Raw genomic sequence first — 27,227 nt, 5'->3', positions numbered from 1 at the left:
TAGTGTCCTTGTACAAAAAGAACACCATTTTGATTAATAATGTTTGAATGTTTTTTTGTATTGACTGATAATACTGGAGTAGGTGGACCATTAATAAACTCAGCATTTATAGCTTCTCCTCTTCCATGATCAACTGTTCCAGAAGGGAAAACTGCTGGTAACTATTCACTCAAAGATAACAGGTATAATGCATTAGGAGGATGCTGTTATGATGCTGTATAATGCATTATGAGGATGCTGTTATGATGCTGTATAATGCATTAGGATGCAGTTATAATGCTGTATAATATCAAGATTTCTATGGCTATGACCCCACTCTCCAAGGGTGTCTCAGGGGGGGTTGGGATGTGCAAAAATCACATGACCAATTCCCACGTGTATTAATACACACTTGTACATGTGTGAAATAGGACAAATATAAGCATGCGACAAATAATTATAATCATTGTTATTGGTAACACTTTACTTGACACCTAGCGTCATAACACATTATAACATGGCCACAACCATGTAATAATTTGTCATAACAGCTGTCATAACTTGTCATAACTTAACCTGTCATAATATGGTCTTAACACTGACATGACACATACAGTATATTTAGACCTGTTATGACATACATTGCATTATTTTCATGGATGGTTATGACACCCACATAATAGTTTCAAAATCCACAAAACCTACCACAGTAGTTATTTTATGGCTGGTTATGACATCTATATAAGAGTGTCAAAACCCACAAAACCTACTACACAAGGCAAAACATTCCATTACACCATAGCCTACTTGTCAACAGTATTTCTATGTCACGTAACATTTTCTAAAATTGACCATGGTTGGGAGTATCATAGGGCGGCACACAATTGGCCCAGTGTCGTCCGGGGTAGACCGTCATTGGAAATAACAATTTGCTCTTAACTTGCCTGGTTAAATAAAGGTTAATTGAAGGTTAAATGTAGAAAAAAAAAAAAAGAAATGCAGGAGCAGATTTCAGGAGCAGGACAAGACACCCTCTTTGTGACTGATGACTGACATAAGGGCACGTACGTGATAGGCCTATCTGGCTTATATGATTATGACGGTCATAATGCTTCTTGACGGTGTCATAAAGTGTATTTTCTTAGTCCAAGTAAAGTGACACAGTATAGTCATAATGCTTCTTGACGGTGTCATAAAGTGTATTTTCTTAGTCCAAGTAAAGTGACACAATATAGTCATAATGCTTCTTGACGGTGTCATAAAGTGTATTTTCTTAGTCCAAGTAAAGTGACACAGTATAGTCATAATGCTTCTTGACGGTGTCATAAAGTGTATTTTCTTAGTCCAAGTAAAGTGACACAGTATAGTCATAATGCTTCTTGACGGTGTCATAAAGTGTATTTTCTTAGTCCAAGTAAAGTGACACAGTATAGTCATAATGCTTCTTGACAGTGTCATAAAGTGTATTTTCTTAGTCCAAGTAAAGTGACACAGTATAGTCATAATGCTTCTTGACAGTGTCATAAAGTGTATTTTCTGTGTTTAAGTAAAGTGACACAGTATAGTCATAATGCTTCTTGACAGTGTCATAAAGTGTATTTTCTTAGTCCAAGTAAAGTAACACAGTATAGTCATAATGCTTCTTGACAGTGTCATAAAGTGTATTTTCTTTGTCCAAGTAAAGTGACACAGTATAGTCATAATGCTTCTTGACAGTGTCATAAAGTGTATTTTCTGTGTTTAAGTAAAGCGACACAGTATAGTCATAATGCTTCTTGACGGTGTCATAAAGTGTATTTTCTTAGTCCAAGTAAAGTGACACAGTATAGTCATAATGCTTCTTGACGGTGTCATAAAGTGTATTTTCTTAGTCCAAGTAAAGTGACACAGTATAGTCATAATGCTTCTTGACAGTGTCATAAAGTGTATTTTCTTAGTCCAAGTAAAGCGACACAGTATAGTCATAATGCTTCTTGACGGTGTCATAAAGTGTATTTTCTGTGTTTAAGTAAAGCGACACAGTATAGTCATAATGCTTCTTGACAGTGTCATAAAGTGTATTTTCTTAGTCCAAGTAAAGCGACACAGTATAGTCATAATGCTTCTTGACGGTGTCATAAAGTGTATTTTCTTAGTCCAAGTAAAGCGACACAGTATAGTCATAATGCTTCTTGACGGTGTCATAAAGTGTATTTTCTTTGTTTAAGTAAAGCGACACAGTATAGTCATAATGCTTCTTGACGGTGTCATAAAGTGTATTTTCTTAGTCCAAGTAAAGTGACACAGTATAGTCATAATGCTTCTTGACGGTGTCATAAAGTGTATTTTCTGTGTTTAAGTAAAGCGACACAGTATAGTCATAATGCTTCTTGACAGTGTCATAAAGTGTATTTTCTTAGTCCAAGTAAAGTGACACAGTATAGTCATAATGCTTCTTGACGGTGTCATAAAGTGTATTTTCTTAGTCCAAGTAAAGTGACACAGTATAGTCATAATGCTTCTTGACGGTGTCATAAAGTGTATTTTCTTAGTCCAAGTAAAGTGACACAGTATAGTCATAATGCTTCTTGACGGTGTCATAAAGTGTATTTTCTTTGTTTAAGTAAAGTGACACAGTATAGTCATAATGCTTCTTGACAGTGTCATAAAGTGTATTTTCTTAGTCCAAGTAAAGTGACACAGTATAGTCATAATGCTTCTTGACGGTGTCATAAAGTGTATTTTCTTAGTCCAAGTAAAGTGACACAGTATAGTCATAATGCTTCTTGACGGTGTCATAAAGTGTATTTTCTTTGTTTAAGTAAAGTGACACAGTATAGTCATAATGCTTCTTGACGGTGTCATAAAGTGTATTTTCTTTGTTTAAGTAAAGTGACACAGTATAGTCATAATGCTTCTTGACGGTGTCATAAAGTGTATTTTCTTAGTCCAAGTAAAGTGACACAGTATAGTCATAATGCTTCTTGACAGTGTCATAAAGTGTATTTTCTTAGTCCAAGTAAAGTGACACAGTATAGTCATAATGCTTCTTGACGGTGTCATAAAGTGTATTTTCTTTGTTTAAGTAAAGTGACACAGTATAGTCATAATGCTTCTTGATGGTGTCATAAAGTGTATTTTCTTTGTTTAAGTAAAGTAACACAGTATAGTCATAATGCTTCTTGACGGTGTCATAAAGTGTATTTTCTTAGTCCAAGTAAAGTGACACAGTATAGTCACAATGCTTCTTGACAGTGTCATAAAGTGTATTTTCTTTGTTTAAGTAAAGTGACACAGTATAGTCATAATGCTTCTTGACGGTGTCATAAAGTGTATTTTCTTTGTTTAAGTAAAGTAACACAGTATAGTCATAATGCTTCTTGACAGTGTCATAAAGTGTATTTTCTTTGTTTAAGTAAAGTGACACAGTATAGTCATAATGCTTCTTGACAGTGTCATAAAGTGTATTTTCTTTGTTTAAGTAAAGTGACACAGTATAGTCATAATGCTTCTTGACGGTGTCATAAAGTGTATTTTCTTAGTCCAAGTAAAGTGACACAGTATAGTCATAATGCTTCTTGACAGTGTCATAAAGTGTATTTTCTTTGTTTAAGTAAAGTGACACAGTATAGTCATAATGCTTCTTGACAGTGTCATAAAGTGTATTTTCTTTGTTTAAGTAAAGTGACACAGTATAGTCATAATGCTTCTTGACGGTGTCATAAAGTGTATTTTCTTTGTTTAAGTAAAGTGACACAGTATAGTCATAATGCTTCTTGACAGTGTCATAAAGTGTATTTTCTTTGTTTAAGTAAAGTGACACAGTATAGTCATAATGCTTCTTGACAGTGTCATAAAGTGTATTTTCTGTGTTTAAGTAAAGTGACACAGTATAGTCATAATGCTTCTTGACGGTGTCATAAAGTGTATTTTCTTTGTTTAAGTAAAGTAACACAGTATAGTCATAATGCTTCTTGACAGTGTCATAAAGTGTATTTTCTTTGTTTAAGTAAAGTGACACAGTATAGTCATAATGCTTCTTGACGGTGTCATAAAGTGTATTTTCTTTGTTTAAGTAAAGTGACACAGTATAGTCATAATGCTTCTTGACAGTGTCATAAAGTGTATTTTCTTAGTCCAAGTAAAGTGACACAGTATAGTCATAATGCTTCTTGACGGTGTCATAAAGTGTATTTTCTTTGTTTAAGTAAAGTGACACAGTATAGTCATAATGCTTCTTGACAGCGTCATGAAGTGTATTTTCTTAGTCCAAGTAAAGTGATGCCGGATGGTCATAATGATTCATGACAGTGTCATAAAGTGTCTTTTCTACAAGTTATTTAAAATATGATGACTAAAAACATGACTGTAAAAAAATCCTTACAACAACAACAACGGATTTAAACTTCCTGGCAGGGAAAAACACATTTCAATAAATGTGGGTTTTGACACTTTTATGTTGGTGTCATAACCAGCCATAAAATAAAGCAATATATGTCACAACAGGTAAATAAATGGGTCATAACAGTGTTATGATGCTAAGTGTCAAGTGAAGTGTTACCTTATAATTAATATCAACACTTGTCATAAGCACCTATTGTTCTGCTAATGATCCTGACTAAATAACAGCGATTATGGGAATGCTGACTATATAACAGATATATGCGCCTTATGACACGACACAAGACATATAATAATAATAAAGAAATAGTAAAGCATTATAGCTGTGAGCTTCAGTAAAATGGCATCAACCAAACCCTCATCGAAGCAGTGAGGCATCAGTACAGAGACGCAACACGAGAAGGAAACAAAGATGTCTATTTTCCCATGATGTTTCAGACTAATCCTTGTAGACGGCAGAGGACTGAGGACGACACAGCTATGGCCATTGTGTGTCCAAAAGAGCAGCTTCCTGTTTTGTCCCGTCCCTGCGGGGGGTGGGGGGTAAGACACACTCCTCTTGTACATAGCTGGCATCTCTTGAAATACAGTATGAGCTTGATGTGAATAGCGTGTCCTACACACTGTCATAGAGTACAAAATGTCTGATCTGTGTCCGGAAGACTAATGCTTCAAACAGCCTATTTATGAGCTGTTTGGGGATGAAAGGTTTGTTCATATACAATTGTATACTACAATGCATATGGTCAGGTTTGTATTCACAATCATAAGACTTGGATATACTTGACCATAATCCCCATTGTGTGTTAACTTAAAGGGATAGTTCACATGTTATTCCCCAGCCTTATTACCACTGGTATTATACTGTATTTCTAGTGAAATAATGGATGTAGTCTCATAGATCCATTCCCATTCCTAAGTGTTTCCATTCCCAAGTCAGACAATGTCAGAATAACTTCAAGCAAAAACAACAGAAAGACACATGTTTCATAATCTTTATTGTTGGAAAATAGGAACATTGCAAATGCAATTGTAAATTGTTTTGTTTACATGCAGTACATGATCAATGTGAGATATTCTGAAAAGTATACATGTAAAAGTGAAAGACAATTATATCATTATAAATAGGTGGTTTCCTGTAAGATATATATTTTAAAAACTCCCCCACATAGAACCTGATAAACCAAGCCTAATATGGTATACACTGAGTGTACAAAACATTAGGAACACCTTCCTACTCTTGAGTTGCACCTAATTTTGCCCTCAGAACAGCCTCAACTCATCAGGGCATGGACTCTACAAGATGTCGAAAGCGTTCCACAGGGATGCTGGCCCATGTTGACTCCAATGCTTCCCACAGTTGTGTCAAGTTGGCTGGATGTCCTTTGAGTGGTGCACCATTTTTGATACACATAGGAAACTGTTGAACGTGAAAAACCCAGGAGCATTGCAGTTTTTTGACATACTCAAACCGGAGTGCCTGGCACCTACTACCATACCCCGTTCAAAATCACATCTTTTGTCTTGCCCATTCACCCTCTGAATGGCACACATACACAACCCATGTCTCAATTGTCTCAAAGCTTACAAATCTTTCTTTAACCTGTCTTCTCCCCTTCATCTACACTGATTGAAGAGGATTTAACAAGTGACATCAATAAGGGATCATAGCTTCCACCTGGATTTACTTAGTCAGTCTATGTCATGGAAAGAGCAGGTGTTCCTAATATTTTGTACACTCAGTGTAGCAACATCTCATCTAAATGGGTAGGCCTATCCGATCTCAAAATTATATTAAAACAACATTTTCAACAATATCAACATGGTTGACTTGATATTTTGGCATTGTTTTTTTCTAGTCTATCTTCATATCTTAAAGTTGAAGTTGAAGTGTTATAATGCCCTGTCAATGGGTCATCAATCACTGCAGTTTAAATGCAGTTAACCCTTCCCCTAACCCACCAGGGTACAACAAAAACTAGGGCTGTCAAATAATTAAAATAATGAATCGACTTAATGGCATCCCTTAATCAATGGCATCCCTTAATCGCGATTAATCGCAATTTTAGAATTAGCTCTTATTTGGCCATAAATAAACAGTTTTCCTATACGTTGAGTTACATACTATGTTTTGATTGTATGGGAAAGAAACACAAAATAATCTGCATCAGAATTGTTTTAATGGCGCTACAAACAACACAAAAGTCACTGTAACATACAGCTATTAATGCTCCCAATGTTTAAGTAGGCCTACTGCCTCTTGTCAATGTTTAAGTAGGCCTACTGCCTCTTGTCAATGTTTAAGTAGGCCTACTGCCTCTTGTCAATGTTTAAGTAGGCCTACTGCCTCTTGTCAATGTTTAAGTAGGCCTACTGCCTCTTGTCAATGTTTAAGTAGGCCTACTGCCTCTTGTCAATGTTTAAGTAGGCCTACTGCCTCTTGTCAATGTTTAAGTAGGCCTACTGCCTCTTGTCAATGTTTAAGTAGGCCTACTGCCTCTTGTCAATGTTTAAGTAGACCTACTGCCTCTTGTCAATGTTTAAGTAGACCTACTGCCTCTTGTCAATGTTTAAGTAGACCTACTGCCTCTTGTCAATGTTTAAGTAGGCCTACTGCCTCTTGTCAATGTTTAAGTAGACCTACTGCCTCTTGTCAATGTTCTTGAAGTTTAACACTTGCACACAGCACATACACACACTTCAGGCTTCAGGGTATCCAGAGTGGGAGAGTGGGAAATGTGGGGACGCGGTATCCAAGTAGACTATACGTAGCTATGTGTGTGGAAAACATTTCATCACAGGCAAGACATTTAACTTGTTTAGTATAGTCCTTTTGTTTGTGTTGTTGGTCTTGGCTCGCTTGATGTTCCGGTCGCTACCTAGCTAGCACTCACATGGCTGCTATCACCATCATGAAAAGGGGCAGGAGGGAACCCCTACAACATACAATATTACGTTTTTCTAAGTAGTGAGAACGCTCGGGAGCAGGCAATGTTGAAAAGTCATCTTTAGACATGTTGTACTTTTCTTAAATTTTGTTTTGTAATTGACTAAAACAAGCAGACAGCAAGAAAAATACATTTGAAAAAGGTCAAGTTTTTGCTGTGAACCAACATGGTAACCACAGGTTGTTTTCCCCACTGGCGGGCAGGGTCACCAAGTGGGGTCACCACATCTGATACCGACTGGGTCTATGGATACAAAGAACAAAGAGCTTTTAAACCTGTCCAACAATTGTATGAATTCCACAATAACAATGGGTCAGCCAGGTCTGAGTTCATATATAATACAGCTATTAGATCTAGCCTAGGCTACTTATCCATTAACTAGTCACAAGCTGCTACTAGAATTGGGATCATTTATTTACATCTTTTGACCTAAGAACTACAACAAAAACAGTAGCGAAATGGAATGGATGTCCTGTTCTGATTAAAATCATTGCGGGAAATTAGTTGAATCAAGAGGCTAGTGGATGTTTAAGCACCACAATAGAGACAGACACCTCTACAGAGACTGACTGCACACGGTGTTTTGTGTGTTGCACTTAAAAGGGTCCATGCGGAAACACGTGTGCTTAAAGGGATCTGTGAGGTGAAGAAATGGAGATGTGATTTACGGCGTCAAAGAATTAATGGCATCAAAGATATCCCACGTTAACTCGTTGTTAATGTGTTAGAGCGGCAGGTAGCCTGATGGTTATGATCATTGGGCCAGTAACTGAAAGGTTACTGGTTCGAATCCCTGAACTGACTAGGTGAAAAATCTGTCGATGTGTGCCCTTGAGCAAGGCACTTAAACCCTAGTTGCTCTTGATAAGAGCGTCTGCTAAATGACCAAAATAACATAAATGTTAACTTTGACAGCCCTATTTAAAACACCCACACACACCTATGTAACCTTTACTTAACGAGGCAAGTCAGTTAAGAACAAATTCGTATTTACAATGATGGCCTACACCGGCCAAACCCGGGCGACGCTGGGACAATTGTGCACCTAATATGTGTGAGACAGAGATGTCAGAACCTTGTTCTCACCGTTGGCGTGGCATGTGGGATTTCTCTTTAAAGAACTGAGAAAAGGGGCCACTTGCCAACTCCTATTAATTGTGTATGGAAAAACTGTGTAACAAAAGCACAGCAGCAGACTAAAAAACAGCCGTACCGATTAACAGCATCATGAGGTACACATTCGTAGCTTATGCCTTCATTTTTAACCATTCATATTGGTAAATAAATACATACATTTGATTTGATCTCATAGCTAGTTATAATTGATCATAAAACATGGAGCTTTAAAATGTCTTATTTTCTGTCAGTTCTACTACAATAACACAGGAGACATTCATCCCACATTCTCAGTAATAAACAGCTTTCTTTCTCATCAAAAAGGGGAATTTGTGTATTGTATTTGCTGGGCAAATGATGCTAACACTTTATAATAACGTTAATTTAAAAGCCATTTATAGATCATTTATAAATCACGTGTTAATGATTTGCTGAACATTTGTAGGTCGTTGTTACTCTATTAAACAATAGTAAGCTATTCTGACCCAAATAACTGATTTGTTTTTGTCTGTATTTAAAAAAAAAGTTTTTTACAGCATATTAAATACATAGCATATTATAAATATTATAATAAGGCATTATCCAGACAATCTGACATAAAAAATAAAATGGGACAGTTTGATGAAAAAGCTTTAAATAAATGTTCAAATCCAGGCATGTCAAATAATTGCGCTAAACAGGGCCCTAGGGCTCATTATTCTTAGAACAAGTGATGAAGCATTATACACTCTGGCTGTAAGTAAAGTTATCGTTCATGGTTTACACACACATGATATGTTTACTAATGGTTAACAAAGTACCCGAGAATGGTTTTTAGGAGTGTTTCTAAACAGATCTTCACATGTATAGTTTACCAGGTCAATTGAAGACATTTTTGGGAATGATTCAAAAATAAAGATCTGAACGATTTCAATAAGGGCAATTCAGACTGGGTGCTAATCTAAACCATACTTGTTTCTATGATAAAGGATATGGTTTGAGATCGACTTAGTGAAATCTGCAACAGATAAAACAGTAGCTCAGATCATGAATAGAACGAGTGCTTACACACAAGATAGTGGCTATATTTTGTACAGAAGGGTTATTCTTTGGGACAGCCATAGGGGAATGCACCTGTGTAGATGAATCCAAAGATAAAGCCTATCATAGATTATCCATTAATCACAATAATTACACATGCCCCTCTCAGGGTTAAACCTGAGAGACTGGAGAATGTTGGTTGTGTGTATTTGTCTGTCTGTGTGTTTGGGTCTGTATCTGTGCCTGTGAGAAAAAGGAGAGAAAGAAAGAGAATGAGAGAGAGAGAGAGAGAGAGAGAGAGAGAGAGAGAGAGAGAGAGAGAGAGAGAGAGAGAGAGAGGGAGAAAAAGACAAAGAGAGAGAGGAGGGAAGCAATCAGCAGACAGAAAGAAAAAGGAAAAGAAAGAAAGAGAAAAAGAGAACAAAGAGAAGGAGAGAAGAGGATCAACCAATCGTTCTCTTGACTCTAAGCAGGGGGATTTCCATGGCTCCTCTCGCTGTTGATAGACCTGACTTGACCAGAATATGTTAAATGAGACACTGTGTGGCTTCAGATGCTGTAAGAGGATGGAAAGCCTTCCCTCTTCCTCCACATCACATTGGAGACAGGCCATATCTGATATACCACCTTAGTCCCTATATAGTGCACCACTTTTGTCCAGAGCCTTTGGAATGCACTAGATATGAAACAGGCTGGACTCTGGCCAAAATTAGGGGACTGTATGGGGAATAGGGTGACATCTAGGTAAAAGTAGTGTGTTATAAAGTGAATAGGGTGCCATGAGGTTAGAGGAGACTGTGGCGACTGTTGGCATACACGGGTGACATATCCCTCTTGGATTAATTTGATTAGTCCTGAGTAGTGATTAATCCACATAGCATGGTGGGAGTGTTTAATCCTAAAGCTCATTTAACCTGAACAGGGAGGTGCCCTCACAGATGGCCAAGTAGACGACACTGTCTCTCCTACCTGCTCATTATCTAATAAACTAGTTACACAGCTGGGCCGTGTGTGTGTGTGTGTGTGTGTGTGTGTGTGTGTGTGTGTGTGTGTGTGTGTGTGTGTGTGTGTGTGTGTGTGTGTGTGTGTGTGTGTGTGTGTGTGTGTGTGTGTGTGTGTGTGTGTGTGTGTGTGTGTGTGTACAACGAGAGAGAGATAGAGAGAGAGAGAGAGAGAGAGAGAGAGAGAGAGAGAGAGAGAGAGAGAGAGAGAGAGAGAGAGAGAGAGAGAGAGAGAGAGAGAGAGAGAGAGAGAGAGAGAGAGAGAGAGGAGAGAGAGAGGGGGGGGAGAGAGAGAGGGGAGGGGAGAGAGAGAGAGCGGGGAGAGAGAGGGGAGGGGGAGGGGGAGAGAGAGGAGAGAGAGAGAGAGAGAGAGAGAGAGAGAGAGAGAGAGAGAGAGAGGGGGGAGAGAGAGAGAGACAGCGCTGATCTCTCTGTTTGCAGACCATCATGTTTTCTGCTTGTGTACAAAGGCCCCTAATGTAATTACCCTCCACTTAAAAGGGACGTTAAGAAAGGTTCCCTGCTGTAATTCTTTGAGTTTGGGCTCCAACAGAGTGATTCTAAGTCTGAGCTGTCCTGATTGCAGAGAGCGAGAGAGCACTGGGAGGATACTCTAAGCTGCTGCTGCCAGACAACCCTACTTATTGGTCCATGAAAAAAAAAATATCTGTCCAAAATGTTCATCCTCAAATCCAGTGCGTTAGGATCCACTCCCCTTCATACCACAAAACTGTACTAGTCATTTGCCACCTTTTGATTGAACTGGTTTCATTGTTCGTAGCTTTACTTTTAGGGTAAAATCTTAATGTTATTCTACTGAGCCATTTACCTTATGTTCATATTCTTATCTTTTATTATTTCTTATAGTTGTTGTATTGTCGAGAAGTAACCTGAAAGTAAGCATTTTGTTGTATACCATGTGTATCCTGTACCTACGACTAATAAAACTTGAAACTTGGTGCAGCTTATAGTTGGTCACACTTATCCTAGTGCAGTGCAAGGATGCATTTGTGGCTGCCTGCGCCATCTTGTCTCGTTAACCAGTTGTTTCAGCTCTCAGACTAGACACAAGTGCTCTACAGCACAGCTCATCAACTCTCCAATTATTGATATTTCCAAGCCTATTTCTCCACACTGGCCTATGCAGAGTCGTGTAGCATGTGTACCAATAGCCTACAAGTAGAACTGCAGCAACCGAAGGGTGTTTCCAGGGAGTGGCGGAAACTGCGGAATGGGGACTGTAAACTCCTGCGTGTTCTGGAGCAAAGATGCTGGCACAAAGGACACTCCTGGCCGAGTACACGCTACTCGGTACCAGTATGTTCTGCCCGGTATCATAGGCGTCACCAGGCGAGATACAAAGGAGCCATCAACATTGTCTGAGCCACCTGAACAGCCCTAGTGCAGAACCCTTTGTTCACACGCACGCACGCACGCACGCACGCACGCACGCACGCACACACACACACACACACACACACACACACACACACACACACACACACACACGTTCGTACGTACAGTACACACACTGAATGTCCTCCTGCCCAGTCCACCTTAAGAAGGCTCAGGCCTGTGTGTGCGTGTGCCTGTATGTGTGCATGCGCGCACGTGCATGTCCTCCTACCCCAGTGCAGTGGTAGGGAAGCAACAGGCTGGGGCTGTGAGGCTGAGCGAGACACAATCCGACAATGGAGCTGTAGCCAGACAGCTCTGTCTCTCTGCACTGCAACGGATCGGGGCGAGACGCCTCAGCGCTGCTGTTTGCATACCAAGCTGAACAAATAAAACTGTTTGTCACAGGGCTGAGGCGGAGGCTCGAAATAGGTTTCCCTTTTTTATGCAAGAAGAGAGCTCTAGCAGCAATAGACGAGCAATAGAGATTTCCAATAGAAACCCAGTTTATTCCGTTATTATTCCGTGACCCAAAAAAATTCTCAAAGACGAGACAGTTACCTAGACTAGACCTTTACAGTGCAAATCTACACCTTATAGCGCTATATCCTAACACAGTGTCTGCTGCAAAAATAAATGCTACATTTGACACATTTCACTCTCCCCTCGATCCACACCGAACCATTGTGTGTGAATCGACAATGCAGATTTAAAACATGTTCGACTTTCAATGTTAATAAGCTAGAGGTGAGAATGTCTGACCCAGGGGTGAGCTATGTTAATAAGCTAGTGGTGAGAATGTCTGACCCAGGGGTGAGCTATGTTAATAAGCTAGTGGTGAGAATGTCTGACCCAGGGGTGAACTATGTTAATAAGCTAGTGGTGAGAATGTCTGACCCAGGGGTGAGCTATGTTAATAAGCTAGTGGTGAGAATGTCTGACCCAGGGGTGAGCTATGTTAATAAGCTAGAGGTGAGAATGTCTGACCCAGGGGTGAGCTATGTTAATAAGCTAGAGGTGAGAATGTCTGACCCAGAGGTGAGCTATGTTAATAAGCTAGTGGTGAGAATGTCTGACCCAGGGGTGAGCAATGTTAATAAGCTAGAGATGAGAATGTCTGACCCAGGGGTGAGCTATGTTAATAAGCTAGAGGTGAGAATGTCTGACCCAGGGGTGAGCTATGTTAATAAGCTAGAGGTGAGAATGTCTGACCCAGGGGTGAGCTATGTTAATAAGCTAGTGGTGAGAATGTCTGACCCAGGGGTGAGCTATGTTAATAAGCTAGAGGTGAGAATGTCTGACCCAGGGGTGAGCTATGTTAATAAGCTAGAGGTGAGAATGTCTGACCCAGGGGTGAGCTATGTTAATAAGCTAGTGGTGAGAATGTCTGACCCAGGGGTGAGCTATGTTAATAAGCTAGTGGTGAGAATGTCTGACCCAGGGGTGAGCTATGTTAATAATCTAGAGGTGAGAATGTCTGACCCAGGGGTGAGCTATGTTAATAAGCTAGTGGTGAGAATGTCTGACCCAGGGGTGAGCTATGTTAATAAGCTAGAGGTGAGAATGTCTGACCCAGGGGTGAGCTATGTTAATAAGCTAGTGGTGAGAATGTCTGACCCAGGGGTGAGCTATGTTAATAAGCTAGAGGTGAGAATGTCTGACCCAGGGGTGAGCTATGTTAATAAGCTAGTGGTGAGAATGTATGACCCAGGGGTGAGCTATGTTAATAAGCTAGTGGTGAGAATGTCTGACCCAGGGGTGAGCTATGTTAATAAGCTAGAGGTGAGAATGTCTGACCCAGGGGTGAGCTATGTTAATAAGCTAGTGGTGAGAATGTCTGACCCAGGGGTGAGCTATGTTAATAAGCTAGAGGTGAGAATGTCTGACCCAGGGGTGAGCTATGTTAATAAGCTAGTGGTGAGAATGTCTGACCCAGGGGTGAGCTATGTTAATAAGCTAGTGGTGAGAATGTCTGACCCAGGGGTGAGCTATGTTAATAAGCTAGAGGTGAGAATGTCTGACCCAGGGGTGAGCTATGTTAATAAGCTAGAGGTGAGAATGTCTGACCCAGGGGTGAGCTATGTTAATAAGCTAAAGGTGAGAATGTCTGACTCAGGGGTGAGCTATGTTAATAAGCTAAAGGTGAGAATGTCTGACTCAGGGGTGAGCTATATGTGCCACATGGTACATGGATGAGACTGCTTGTTACCCAGGGTTGCACACACTGCAGTGCGCAAGCAGTTAACGACACACACATACTCACTCACACACACACCTCACAGGGGCAGATGTTGTTATTGCATCTCTGCTATACATAGTTACAGTAGTACAGAATAAATAAGTTTAGGTTTGCAACACACACACACACACACACACACACACACACACACACACACACACACACACACACACACACACACACACACACACACACACACACACACACACACACACACACACACACACACACACACACACACACACACACACACACACACACACACACACACACACACACACACACACGTCGACCGGTGTAGGTAACCCTCTGACTGAGGGTTACTGTTCTGGAGCACTAAGTCCTTACGCACACTGCCACACTGGTGAGGAGTCCTGAAAGGGTGCCATTTTACACAGCCAGCACAAAGAGGTTAGCAGTGAGAGGAAGAACATACTCCTGCAGCGCAGCAATGAGGGGATGGGCCAGTGCAGCAATGAGGGGATGGGCCGAGGCTATCATGGAGTCGCTGTTCTGAAACACAGTTTCTCTACCCTTCCAGCATGGCTCACAGAGGGAGGGAGAATCCACAGTGCTTTTATTAGCATGATGCTAGCCTAATCACACCAAGTATGGTTGACAATAGACAATGTTATGAGGACTGTAAAATTAATGTCTAGTCAAGGGCAGAACGCAAACAAAAGATGTATGTTAGCTGTACGCATATTAGCCCCATTGCTATCAGAAGCTGGGTGTGCCGCTGTTCAGTTTGCTGTCCCTAAAGCCAGTACAAACCCAACAAACTTGCAGTTATTTCAAGTCATTTTGCAGACACACTAGAATTTGCTAGCTGCTCCGTTAAAAAAATAACGTTAGACTATATCCGATACAGCACAGCAACAGCATACAGACTCACAGTCAATCAATGTGACATGGTAATAACTGCTAACATACAGGCTTTCTGATATACAAACACCTGTGAACGTACTCTCTCTGCACACAAAGAGCTCTACCTTGTGTGTGTGTATGCACGGCGAGCATGTGTGTGCATGAAGACGAGGGTTCCATGAGGTCAAACACAGGTGTACCGAGCTGTTATAGGTTCACGCTCTCCACAGTACTTTGTGCTGCTCTCAAGACAGAATAAGGCATGGACAAAAACAGAAAGAAATACTTTCCCAGTCGCCAGAAGAAAGACAAAGGAATAACAGAGCAGACAGGTTCAGTGGCTAGTTGAGTTTTTTTGTGGGCCTCAGACACATGTGCAGGATTGGTAACGTTAGCTTAAACGTTCACTGAACGTAAGTTCCCCCCTCCATCATCCACCCCACCACAAAGATTCCTCAGCTGATTTCAACCCACCATTGTGTCACATGACCCTCGAGCCGGCATTCCTTCGACCCCCCCACATACACTGCCGCCTGATTCCAGCTAACCTTTTTTCACTTTTCTTTCCAGACGATTTCCTTTCTCTGACAATCTAGTGTGTCTATGTACGTTTGACAGTCTGAAACGCCTTTGTCTTGCAGAGAGAGCGACAGACGGGATGACAGCGCACCACTCCCAGCTCCCGAGAGCCTAACCCGTGGACATGAGAGCACAACGTCACAAGTTAGGGTCTCAGGGATTGCGAGAGGCACATTTTATAGTTGTACTATTTCCACTCCCAGACAGACTGTGAGTCGAATGAATCATGCTGGCATGAGAGTACCAAATAGACTAGAAACAAACACACGATATCCATGAAAATAAAGGCTTCCTTCCGTGAGGTATATCGGCATTGCATGCCCCCCTTCTCTGGCTCTCTGTTTGTATAACATACAACAAGTGCAACCATAAGCCAGACACAACATTGACCAATCTCCCCCTCCCCCCTCTGCCTCTCGCTCTCCCTCTGGAGAGACCCCCGCCTCCCACCGACTCTCTCTCTCTCTCTCTCTCTCTCTCTCTCTCTCTCTCTCTCTCTCTCTCTCTCTCTCTCTCTCTCTCTCTCTCTCTCTCTCTCTCTCTCTCTCTCTCTCTCTCTCTCTCTCTCTCTCTCTCTCCCTATGTCCCTCTCTGTGTCTCTCCCCACCCCCCAGGTGAAACAATACAGCACTTTGAAAAATGCTCCAGGTAAACCCAAAGCTAGCCCTCGGTTCCTTAAGTTCACATGCTCTCTATTCCTAAGCTGCAGCTGCCAGTTGTTAAGGGACGGTCAGACAGAAATCCTGGATTCAGCAGCACACCAACCACCGACTCAAAACTACTTTACAGAATACCCAAGCAAAAGAACACAAAGTCAGTTTATCTTGAAACATTCATGTGGCTCGTTTCATTTCAATATCAGGAGGGCAGAGCGATGATCTGGATATGTGCACGAGGATGGTTGAATATGAATCCACACTGAACCTTCCACAACCAGTTTGAGACAGAGAGGTGTAAGGGAGGCAGGCGGTCTAAATCTACAGCCATAAGTTACGTAGATCGAGAAAAAAACGAGAGAGTGGCAGGAAAACAGCTTCAATCAACTTACCCAGGTCTGGTTCGTAATGAGGAGGCACCAGCACTTGTCCCTTGTTGCAACCTGCTCGACAGAGAAAGAGAGAGAGAGAAACTAACTCAGGTTTAAACTCATGTCGACAAGGTTTCGGACAAGATCTTGCAGGCTTTACAGACGGTTACAGGATGAAAGTGGCACGAGTGGGGAGCAATGTGTCGGTCGATGACAGGGAGACGAAGCGAACCGACGGACAGATATAAGAGAAGGAGGAGAGAGGATGGGTGGTGAGGCTGATGAAGAAACCACCGTGTACAGACAGAAAGAGAGAGGGAAATGACTCGGAGAAAACGAGAGGCTACTCCCAGGGGTTTCAGTGAACGGAAAAGTTCAGAATAACAATAAAAAGATGGCGATGGTGATAAAAAGCAGGTATGAAAAAAGGAGAGAGAACAGGGAGTGAGAAGAGAGGATGAGAGTGAGCCCTACCACCGCTTGTAGCCAGGACCACAGCACCAGTGAAGCATACCAGTCTGCTGGCTCACTGAGAGAGAGGAGAGGAGGAACACACACACACACACACACACACACGCACACGCACACACACACGCACACGCACACGCACACGCACACGCACACACACACACACACACACACACACACACACACACACACACACACACACACACACACACACACACACACACACACACACGTTCACTCACTTTGTTTCGCTGCTGTTAACCTATGCCGCCTTTACTCAGTTGTATATCCCTATTTCATATCCAGTTCAGGTTAGAAGAAAATTAACAGTTTGTTGTCGTATATGCCACAAAAGCCCAAAAATATCCAAACTAATTAAAAGACCAAATGCATCAATGGATGTTGCTGCTGTTCTGCTTCCCTCGCTAACATTGATCAATTTTATTTCACCCCCCTCCTTCTCTCTCTCTTTCTCTCTCTCTCAGTGCAGAACAGAAACACATGCAAAATTGGAAGAAGGGAAAAGAGAAAACTGTGAATCCCAGGTCTCCCGCTCTCGTCTTCATGCATTCCTGCTGAATGGCAGGAGATGAAAAAATACTTTTCCCAAAAAATGTGGAAATATTATCCAGTAATTTGCCTGCTCAGATGTAATAATTTAAAACAAGAGGCCCACTTCTCTGCTGTATCAGCCGGAGAGACAGATAGAGACAGAGACAGAAAGAGAGGAGAAGGAGGAGGAGGAGGAGGCTAAGGAGGAGGAGGAGGAGGGAGATGAGGAGGGGGAATGAGAAAGTCGGCCGCCTCTCACTTTTCCACCTTTTCAGTGTTTTATTCAAGTCTGTTTCCCGTCAACAAATCCTCTGTTTTCCTTGATTTTCTTCTTGCACGTATTCCTCTCTGTCTCATACGGTCTCTCTCACTTTCCCTCCCTCTCCGTGTCTCTCTCTCTCTCACTGCCTCACTACCTCACACATGCCCGACATCATTAACACTATCCTTCAAAAAGAGAATGAGAGGAGAGAGAGAGCAGAAAGAGAGAGCAGGTCATAGAAACATAGCTACATGATGTGCTTGGCTTATAGAGGCTACATTTAATCTCCACTGGCTCCCCCAGGCTTTGATACGGAGAGCGGAAAGAGAGGGGGAGAGAGCGAGGGAGAGATGATGGGGGAGGGACAAATATAGCTGAGGGGAGGCTGGCGACGTACAACACAATGTAGGTTCCAATTCAACGACGGGGAGAGAAAAAATTCCCTAGACCACACTGCCCTCTTCATTTCTCTCTGCTCACTCTCTCTTCATCTTTCCCTCTCTGGGCGCGTCTGCTCCGGCCAACTAATCTCCAATCCTCTTTGACTGCTGTCTCACAGACTGTGCATTGTATTGGCTTCTCCTGTTTGGACTGCAATGAAGGCTCAGTGCCGACGGTTTTCTCTCTTTCTCTCACTTAAAAAAAGCCTGATGCTACCACTTTTACGTTTTCGCTAGCGTTTTGAGAGCTATCCTCATTTATCACCATCTTTTCGTCCAGAAACAGCCAGCGATCAATGAGCCACTAATATTAGACTGGCTTTGACAGGCGCCGAGAGCACACAGCAAACTGACAAAGACGTGCATGCAAAAAAACACACACACACACACACACACACACACACACACACACACACACACACACACACACACACACACACACACACACACACACACACACACACACACACACACACACACACACACACACACACACACTAACAGACGGACAGTGTCTGTACACAGCATGGCTTGATTAATTCATGCAAAAATGAATAATACAAGCAACAAGACAAACAAAAATGCCATTGCACTTGGGAGGCTGACGACTCATTGGAGTTGATGCAGTGCTCTACTTTAGATTCTCATTAAGATCTTCAGAAATAAACAATGAAGGACGTACAGTATGTCAGCACAGACCCAGATCTGTCAAAGAAACCGGACAGTGTCATACCATACACCAAAGTGTACAACACAAACACAATCCCACGTAACACAACACGGTAACACTATATTGTGTAGGTAGGTGTCTGAAACAGAGGAGGCTCTGGTGAGTGTGATTGACATGTGTCACTCAGGCTGACACGCACAGGAGGACAGTATCCTGTCAAAGCAGTAAAGATGGCACTTCTATTTGTTGTGGAAGTCTTTATTCATAAATGCTTAACAAAGGTGCATTCTGTACAGAGGCGGTCACAGTTAAACACTAACAGATGTGTAGCATACAGCAACATACTGTCAGTCAGGTTTATAGATGCTGGAAACAGCAGTTCTGGAAATGGTACTTTATATTTCTATGGGGACTAGGAGCAGGCAGGGTAAAGGGAAGGACGAATGAAAAAGAGGATTTTATTTAACTAGGCAAGTCAGTTAAGAACAAATTCTTATTTTCAATGGCGACCTAGGAACAGTGCCTTGTTCAGGTGCAGAACAGCAGATTTTTACCTTGTCAGCTCAGGGATTCGATCTTCCAACCTTTCAGTTACTTGTCCAACGCTCCAACCACTAGGCTACCTGCCACCCCATTCATACAGTAGGGTGAACATTCACTATTGAAAAATCTGCAGGGAAGTTTGAAATGGATAAAAGCAATGCTGTAAAGACAAGTTGCAATATTAAATAGACAACTAAGCACAACCCTATCAAATCCTACAGATAAATAATATGGTTGGCATGAACACATCCCCGAGGTATTTTCAGTGATTGCCTAAGTCTGTTACGGAACTGTGTGACAACATTCATTCAAATACTAATTCATAAATCCATGATTCGGGTATAAGTAAGAGATCTTTGTCGATCTGTTGGTCTACTGTAGCTTCTACAATTACAAATGTGGTAGCTTGCCTTGACAACACTTTACACCAGAACAAGTCTTCAACATAGCTACGATAGAATTGAACCATTGTAAATGCCTTAAAACATAACCTGTTCGAGAACAGAGTATATATATAACTAATGTGTTGAAAAGACATGTGATTATCAAAAGAGAAAATTGATTGCGTGCACAGACGTGACTTGGAGAGCAGAGGCGAGAGAGCAACCCTCTGTGCTCTGGACCCTCACACACACACACACACACACACACACACACACACACACACACACACACACACACACACACACACACACACACACACACACACACACACACACACACACACACACACACACACACACACACACACAGATCTGGTTTGGATTAGTGCATCAAGGCTGAGATTACACAGCACACAGGCCATGACAGCCACCCCCAAAGCACACAAACACACACACGCACATGCACCACACACATTCACATAGGCACACACACACACAAAGGCACGCACAGACACACAGTCACACACATGCTGGCATGCATGTACGGACATGCTCACGTGTGTGCGCGCACACACACACTCACAGGTAAGTAAGACACACACATACACTATACTGAGCATTTAGGATAAATCTGAACCTTGAGATGCAGTCTCATTGTTCTCTTCATTTGCCTGGCAGTCACTGTCTAAACCTGTATCCAACTGTCTGATAGCACAGTGGTTTTACCAACAGGGGGCAGCCTTTTGTTCTATTACAACAACCAATAACTGCACCCTCCAAATCCTGAATTGGGAGACAGGGGGGGAGATGGCTTGCAGGCTTCAACAGATTATATATACAGTACAGGGATTTTGTTATAACTTTCAAAGGAATAGCACATATTATAGTGCAGCTTCTCTCACACACTTCTTAGAAGGTGATAGCCTACACGGCAGGTTTCTTACAGACCTATACATTCTCACATACAGTAATCTCCTCCAAAAAGATAGTAAAGGAGTGGAAATAAGAAATAATTCCATGAACATATGAAATAATGACACTACTTTTATCTCAAATCTAAAAGGTCAATGTCACATCTGTCTCTATCAATTATCTTGGGAACCGCCTATTTTGTTTCGCATTAATGTGTTAGGTAAATATGGCGTAGTACTTTCATTTATGGGTAGTGGCGACGTAAAAGGTCCTTCGTAACTCTCAGACAGGAGTGTATTAGCAGTAGAGCCCGGCCTCAACAAAGCCGTGTATGCTTGGCTTTCCATCACAGCTGAATGGTAAATGTTTATTACACAGTTTAAGCATCGATGTTTGGCTCAAATACACACGTCTATATTACCAGTAGTACCAGAATCATTCTTAACAGTTTTTGGTTATTCTTTTGTGAGGTGTACTGGAGCATTTCTGTTGACTGTGTTGCTCATCTGTTGTACTCTCTCAGAGAGTTGACGGGTATGAAAATATGTGGAAGAGGAGATGATGGCACATCTAAACGCACTCACTTTCAAGTTTCTTACAGTAATAACAAACGAAACGATGAAATAATGTTTCTAAAAAAGGGATTCGAACCTCAACTGGAACTCTTCTAGAGCCTACTAGTTAGTCATTTATTAGACAGAGTGGATCTCTGAGCCCTGTGAACAGACAGATGATAGAGATATTCAAGACACTCAAAGGAATAAGATGAATTATCAAGAGTCTTCCATTTCTTGACCGTCCACTCCTGGCGGCTTTATCAAGTTGTCTGAGACAGACCTAATGAAGTCATCATGGTTCAACCAAAACAGTTGGTAAGGCTTTACATGAAGGTATCCTATCTAAAGGGTTTCTAATTAGTTTATAGACTGTTCCGTTTGCCAGAGTGTTTCGGCTCACACATCACTGCTTGTCTCAGCTATACCATAAATCACCATTCTACAATTTCAACCAAGTTATATCTGTTTATTACTGATTTATAATCTCTCAATAAAGGATCCCTTCGCCATCAATAAACTATGAATACACTCTACAAAACCGTTATAAACTCTTCATAAATAAAGTGGGACCAATACTAGGGCACTTTTTTAAAAGAAAACCTGGGTTTAACAAGAGGAAACTTCCAAACTTGTTTCTCTCAACCCGACCTCTCAGTTTGAGGTTTGGAGATGCCGAGTCATCAGGTTGTTGGCTCCTTGCATTTTGCTGCCCAGTGGGCAGGAGTTGTGCATACCACAGGGAAAGTTGTGCATACCACAGGGAAAGTTGTGCATACCACAGGGGAAGTTGTGCATACCACAGGGAAAGTTGTGCATACCACAAGGAAAGTTGTGCATACCACAGGGAAAGTTGTGCATACCACAGGGAAAGCTAGGAGGTTGTACAGTTATCTCCCGGGGTGTAATTCTCAACTATACAACCTACTACCTCAGCCTGGGAGCAAGCAGTCTGGAGTCACTGGGTAGCAGGGGTCTTGGGGACAGCGATGACAGTGAGTTGCAAATTGTGGTTCCAATGGATCAGTGGGTTAGAGCATGGTGCTGCTGGCAATGCCAGGGTTGTTGGTTCGATTCCTGCACGGCTCACAATAACATGTACTAAATGTAGCCTACTGGGTCACTGTCAACTTTAAGCTGCTTTGGATAAAAACGTCTGCAAACGAATCTGCTAAATTGCCAATATTTAAATTGAGTAGAGGAGAGACATTCCACCATACCTAATAGCCTTTTAGTGCCTGGAACGGTATAGTATTGAAGAACGATCTTCATGTATGCCGTCCTATTGGTTAACACTAATATCCATGGATTCAAGAGTGCAACAGTTTGGGTGAAGGTCAGCTGCATGGGCCACACAGACAGAGACCTATAGAAACAAGCTTGTGAGGTCAGTTAGCACAAGTTCGGATCTACGGGTTTGTGGCTGTGGGCAGGTTTCTTCCAACCATTCGTTGGGTCCATCTACTGTAATACCTAATAACATGATGAAACCACTTATTATATATTCTCACAGATAAGCTTGATATGGTGAGTAATTGTATCCACAAGGAGTAAATCTAGTCATATACCTTGAGGCAATAAGAATAATAACACAAGTTAACAGATTAATTTATTAATGACAAAAGGTGATATGCAAATTGTTTTATCATCCAGTATTTCATGTATTTAATGTTGAGCAGTGCTCGGTGTATTCCCCAAAAATATGACAGATGTTTCTATTAACTATGTTTTAACATTATCTTGCAGCGGTGTCATGGCAATTACAATAAATTATATTTGCAGTTGTTAGGGAGGAGGTTACTAATAGTGACTTAAGTGAATATAGTCTCCCCTGTTAGTTTACGAGAATATTATGACATAGATTATCAGTGTTCCCAATGACAAGTTGATTATGTAGCGTAGAAGATATGCGTTCGGAAACAGTAAGGCTGCTCCATCATTTGGAAAAATAATTACTTAGAAAAGTCTAATCACACTAAATCCTATATGATTTACAGTTACAGTCAATTCTAAGTAAACTATTATAATACTCAATATCTCTTTGTCAATGATTACTTTTGAACACATTTGCTTCAGCTGAGGTTTTCATACTAGCTGCATTGATAGTGAAAAAATGACATATTGCTCAAGTGTCACTCTGGGCTTACGTTTTGAGTGCTGAACTGAAAAAATATATGTACAGGAATTAACTATGCTATGAATAGATTATCAAAGCACTCCAAACCACTAATTCAGAAATAGATACTTTACGCACGATGAAAAACATGACCGTTGTTCTAACCCAATCTGATAAAACATCATTCATTTTCCTTCTTCAACTGCAAGCACACAGATCAGTATTATCACTAAAACTGATCCCAGATAGCACTAAGGCTTACAATCAGTGATTGTAACTCTGTTTTATCTCCTGTTTGGAAAAGTCCAACTCCTCAAAAATCCACTCCCCCTTTGCTGTAAACTGTTGAACTAGTTTATATTTCTAGCCATATATTCGAATGGTCTGTTTTCATACAACTCTAAAACCTGAAGATGCACATAAGATAACTACAACTCAGACTAATTGTTCAAACAAGTATTTGGGCATATAGATGTACTCTCAAAAACCTCGTGTTCAGTGTCTTTCCCAGAGAATCATGTCTAACCTAGCAATCAAAGTAACTCAATTCAATTGTAGTGACTGCAATAAAACATGCAAAACAACAGAGTAACACATCTCTCGTGGGCACTGAAGATTTACTACAAATACATTGCTTTTACTCCAAACGATAAAATATCTCATCAAATTGGACACTCCCAACCTAATATAAGCTATACAATCTGCAGATTTGAGTTGTCCCCATCCTAACATGGGCAGAGAATGAACATAGTAAATCAAAATATCAATAGATATCAATAGATATTTTTGATGTTTTACTTGACATGTTGTTGCAATTGTGAACAAGGTTGTGTTTCACAATCATTTCCATCATTTGGAGATAATAAACGTTGCCTTCCTCAGTGTTTAGTTGTTAACGGAACTAAGTGGAGGAAGACAAAATAGTGTTGCTGCAATAAAAAAAAACCTTCAAAGAGGTACTGCTGTTTGTGTTTAATTTACATTATATTTCAAAAAGACGGCTAAACTGCAAGCATCTCCAATGTCCATATTTATGATATTTCATTGCTTGTTTTTTTTTTTTAGATCTTGAGTCCCACAAACCATTCTGCTGTTTGTTTCACTGGCCTGCTCACAACAGTGAGAGCACATCCCCAGGCAAGAGTTATTCATTAAATCACACGAACACTACAAAGCTTAAGACTAAAATGCCTCACTCCAGGTGTATCAGTGTGTTGACCAATGTGTCTACCTCCTACACAAATCACATTGAATAAATATACTGTAAGCGTTGCTAGTATGTAGTTAACAAACCAAAAGAGAAATTCTTCAAGTTGCAATGTGGATTGAATTTCTACCGTTCTGAGGTTGTTAAGATAATTCATCCACTTCTTCATAGATACAAATATAATATGCAAAAAAAATGTGATTGATCAAAATGAAGATGTATGATAGATATTTTAGCAGATAATCCTGTATGGGTTGCTGTGAAGTGACAAGTGGCCTAAAAAAGAAGAAAACATAAGTTAAATTGAACTTTCAGAGCCCAAAGTTGGTTTCCTCCTTGTTTCCCTCAACTTGAGTTGAAATCAACAGATTTGACTTTGAAGCTGCTGCCTAGTTCCTCAAATGATTTTAGTGGGGCTGTGCCAAGAAGTTAAAAGACACCTTGAGAATAGTGGGACAAAAGGGGCAGTGGGGGCCAACCACACCCTAGAAGCCCTAGCATCAGACCCAGTGGAGCAGAGCCCCTCGCCCCTGCATGGGGGTGGAGAGGTTAAATACACCAGGGTGTTACCGCGAACACACTCTCAGAGAGACAGAACAGAGCACAGAGCCAGGGATCACTACAGCCACCAGCACCGTCGCTCGACAGCAAGCAAACACAACAACACGGAGACAATCTGAAACGCAGGGAGATTAAAAGAGAGGTAGGTATGCGACACGTCATTAGCACCTCGTAATGCCTAGAAATGCAAACAAAACGCACAGCCAGGAACTGTAGGTACAGGTAGGCCCTATGGCTGCACTGAAAAGTGTAAACAGCACAAAAAGAGAAAGTTATATTGACGGTTGAAACTGTGAAGTTGGAGAAACTATTAGAGAGAGAGCTGGAAGATGAGGAAGAAGCACCAGTGAGCTTGAAAGCAGGTTAATAATGACTTACCGATTGTCTTTTTATTGTTTCCAAATGTTTTCTCTCTCTACTCAGGGCGCCTACAGCACTTGGCAGAAGGTTCACTGTGGCCCACAAGGAAACAAAACACAAACATGCAACTAACGAACCCATCAAAAAGGCAATAGAAAAGAGAGAAAGAGTGAGACAAAGAAAAATAGGCAGAGAGAGAGGAAGGAAGAGGAAGGAAAGGAAAGCGGACAGAGAGAACTAAAAGACGAAAAAAAAATGAAATAGAAAGACAGATTTCCGTGTTTATAAGAGTTCGATTTTCATCATGATAATGAAACGACAAATAAGAAAGAACTAATATTTTCAGGCAGTAAAACCTCTGTACTCTTCTAACCGGGTGCCTGCTTAACGGCCAAATGACAGGCAACATCTGTTTGTAAGAAAGCCAAGATCGACTCTTAAAAAAATGGTCTTGATTCTCTCTCTTTCACTCTCTCTATCTATCTCTCTCTCTCTCTCTCTCTCTCTCTCTCTCTCTCTCTCTCTCTCTCTCTCTCTATTGCTCTCTATTGCTCTCTTTCACTGACTCACTCTGTTGAATAAAAGCGAAAGAAAGAAGAGACTGTGGAAATTCGTCGAAAGGGAAAATGGAGTTGTGCACCAGCCCCTTCACCCCTTTAACCTCGCCCCTTCCGTTAACACTTCTCTTCCCCAGCTGGAGAGAGAGAGTCCAGGTACACCACAGTCCTCCTACTGCTAGCTCTCTCCCCCCACGCATACACCCCACACCTCCCAACAAACACACACACAAGCATGGACACTCACACAACCACACAAGCATAAGCATACACACGCGCACACACACATGCACACACACACATGCGCACACACACACACACACGCACATGCGCACAGGCACACACATACATGCACACACACACATGCGCACACACACACACACGCACATGCGCACAGGCACACACATACATGCACACACACTTCTTGAAAGACTTCCCTGCACCAAAAATAAATACCCAATCTGCAGTTTGCCTAGGCCCTGGATTTATAGAAAATAAGAAGTCATTTTGGGAGCTTGGCACACACTGCCGATATCTATTGACCATGTGTGTGTGTACTTGAATTTGAGCTCCCATACAGTACATTGATACAGTATGGTTCAGGTTATAGTTTCTGTGTCCCCCTGTCACTGTGCTGTACAGTATATCACTGGATTACATCCATGTCGTAGCACATCTAACAATCTGAGGTGAATAAACATAGCACTGAGCAATGCACAACGCATTGCGTGTGCAAAGAGCGACAAACCCAAAATAGCCGTCAGGAAAAACAATGATGGCATAAAGTATTAGCTGCTCTGCACTGAACACTGATAGTGATAGAGGGTGGGCTATCACTTTCAGTGTTCAGACAGCACAAACGCAAGCATGGAGATAAAACACACACACCCGCACGCACCCGCACCCACACACACACACACACACACACACACACACACACACACACACACACACACACACACACACACACACACACACACACACACACACACACACACACACACACACACACACACACACACACACAAACAACAGTTAAGTGACTGGGGTAACATTTAACTGCCGGTATAATGCTTGTTAACTTGTTATTA

General features: G+C 41.4%; 1 protein-coding gene and 1 long non-coding RNA gene across 27 annotated transcripts; one reads left to right on the top strand and one right to left on the bottom strand.

Annotated features, from left to right (window-relative positions):
• Positions 1-5,340: 5,340 nt before the first annotated feature.
• LOC127908640 (uncharacterized) lies at positions 5,341-26,377 on the bottom strand. 3 transcript variants are annotated; one of them, XR_008067858.1, is made up of 3 exons: positions 25,598-26,377; positions 16,573-16,623; positions 5,341-7,550 (listed from the first exon to the last, which is right to left on the bottom strand). It is a non-coding gene; the product is annotated as an uncharacterized LOC127908640 (long non-coding RNA). The 3 variants fall into 3 exon arrangements; XR_008067859.1 differs by lacking the exon at positions 25,598-26,377 and adding an exon at positions 17,839-18,778; XR_008067857.1 differs by lacking the exon at positions 25,598-26,377 and having other exon boundaries at positions 16,573-18,778.
• Positions 11,425-14,188, top strand: LOC127908637 (spermidine/spermine N(1)-acetyltransferase-like protein 1). Of its 24 annotated transcripts, none has more exons than XM_052467481.1 (6): positions 11,425-12,631; positions 12,992-13,081; positions 13,172-13,261; positions 13,307-13,531; positions 13,622-13,891; positions 13,937-14,188. In XM_052467481.1, exons 1-6 carry the CDS (start codon positions 12,476-12,478, stop codon positions 14,033-14,035), a joined length of 930 nt encoding a protein of 309 aa, XP_052323441.1. In that variant the 5' UTR covers positions 11,425-12,475; the 3' UTR covers positions 14,036-14,188. The 24 variants fall into 24 exon arrangements, with proteins under 24 accessions (XP_052323441.1, XP_052323442.1, XP_052323438.1 ...); XM_052467482.1 differs by having other exon boundaries at positions 11,425-12,676; positions 13,037-13,081; XM_052467478.1 differs by having other exon boundaries at positions 11,425-12,676.
• Positions 26,378-27,227: the final 850 nt, after the last annotated feature.

The sequence above is a fragment of the Oncorhynchus keta genome, chromosome 18 (genome assembly GCF_023373465.1).
Source record: "Oncorhynchus keta strain PuntledgeMale-10-30-2019 chromosome 18, Oket_V2, whole genome shotgun sequence".
NCBI classification, from domain to species: Eukaryota; Metazoa; Chordata; class Actinopteri; order Salmoniformes; family Salmonidae; genus Oncorhynchus; species Oncorhynchus keta.
This window is presented reverse-complemented; position numbering and strand designations above follow the sequence as displayed.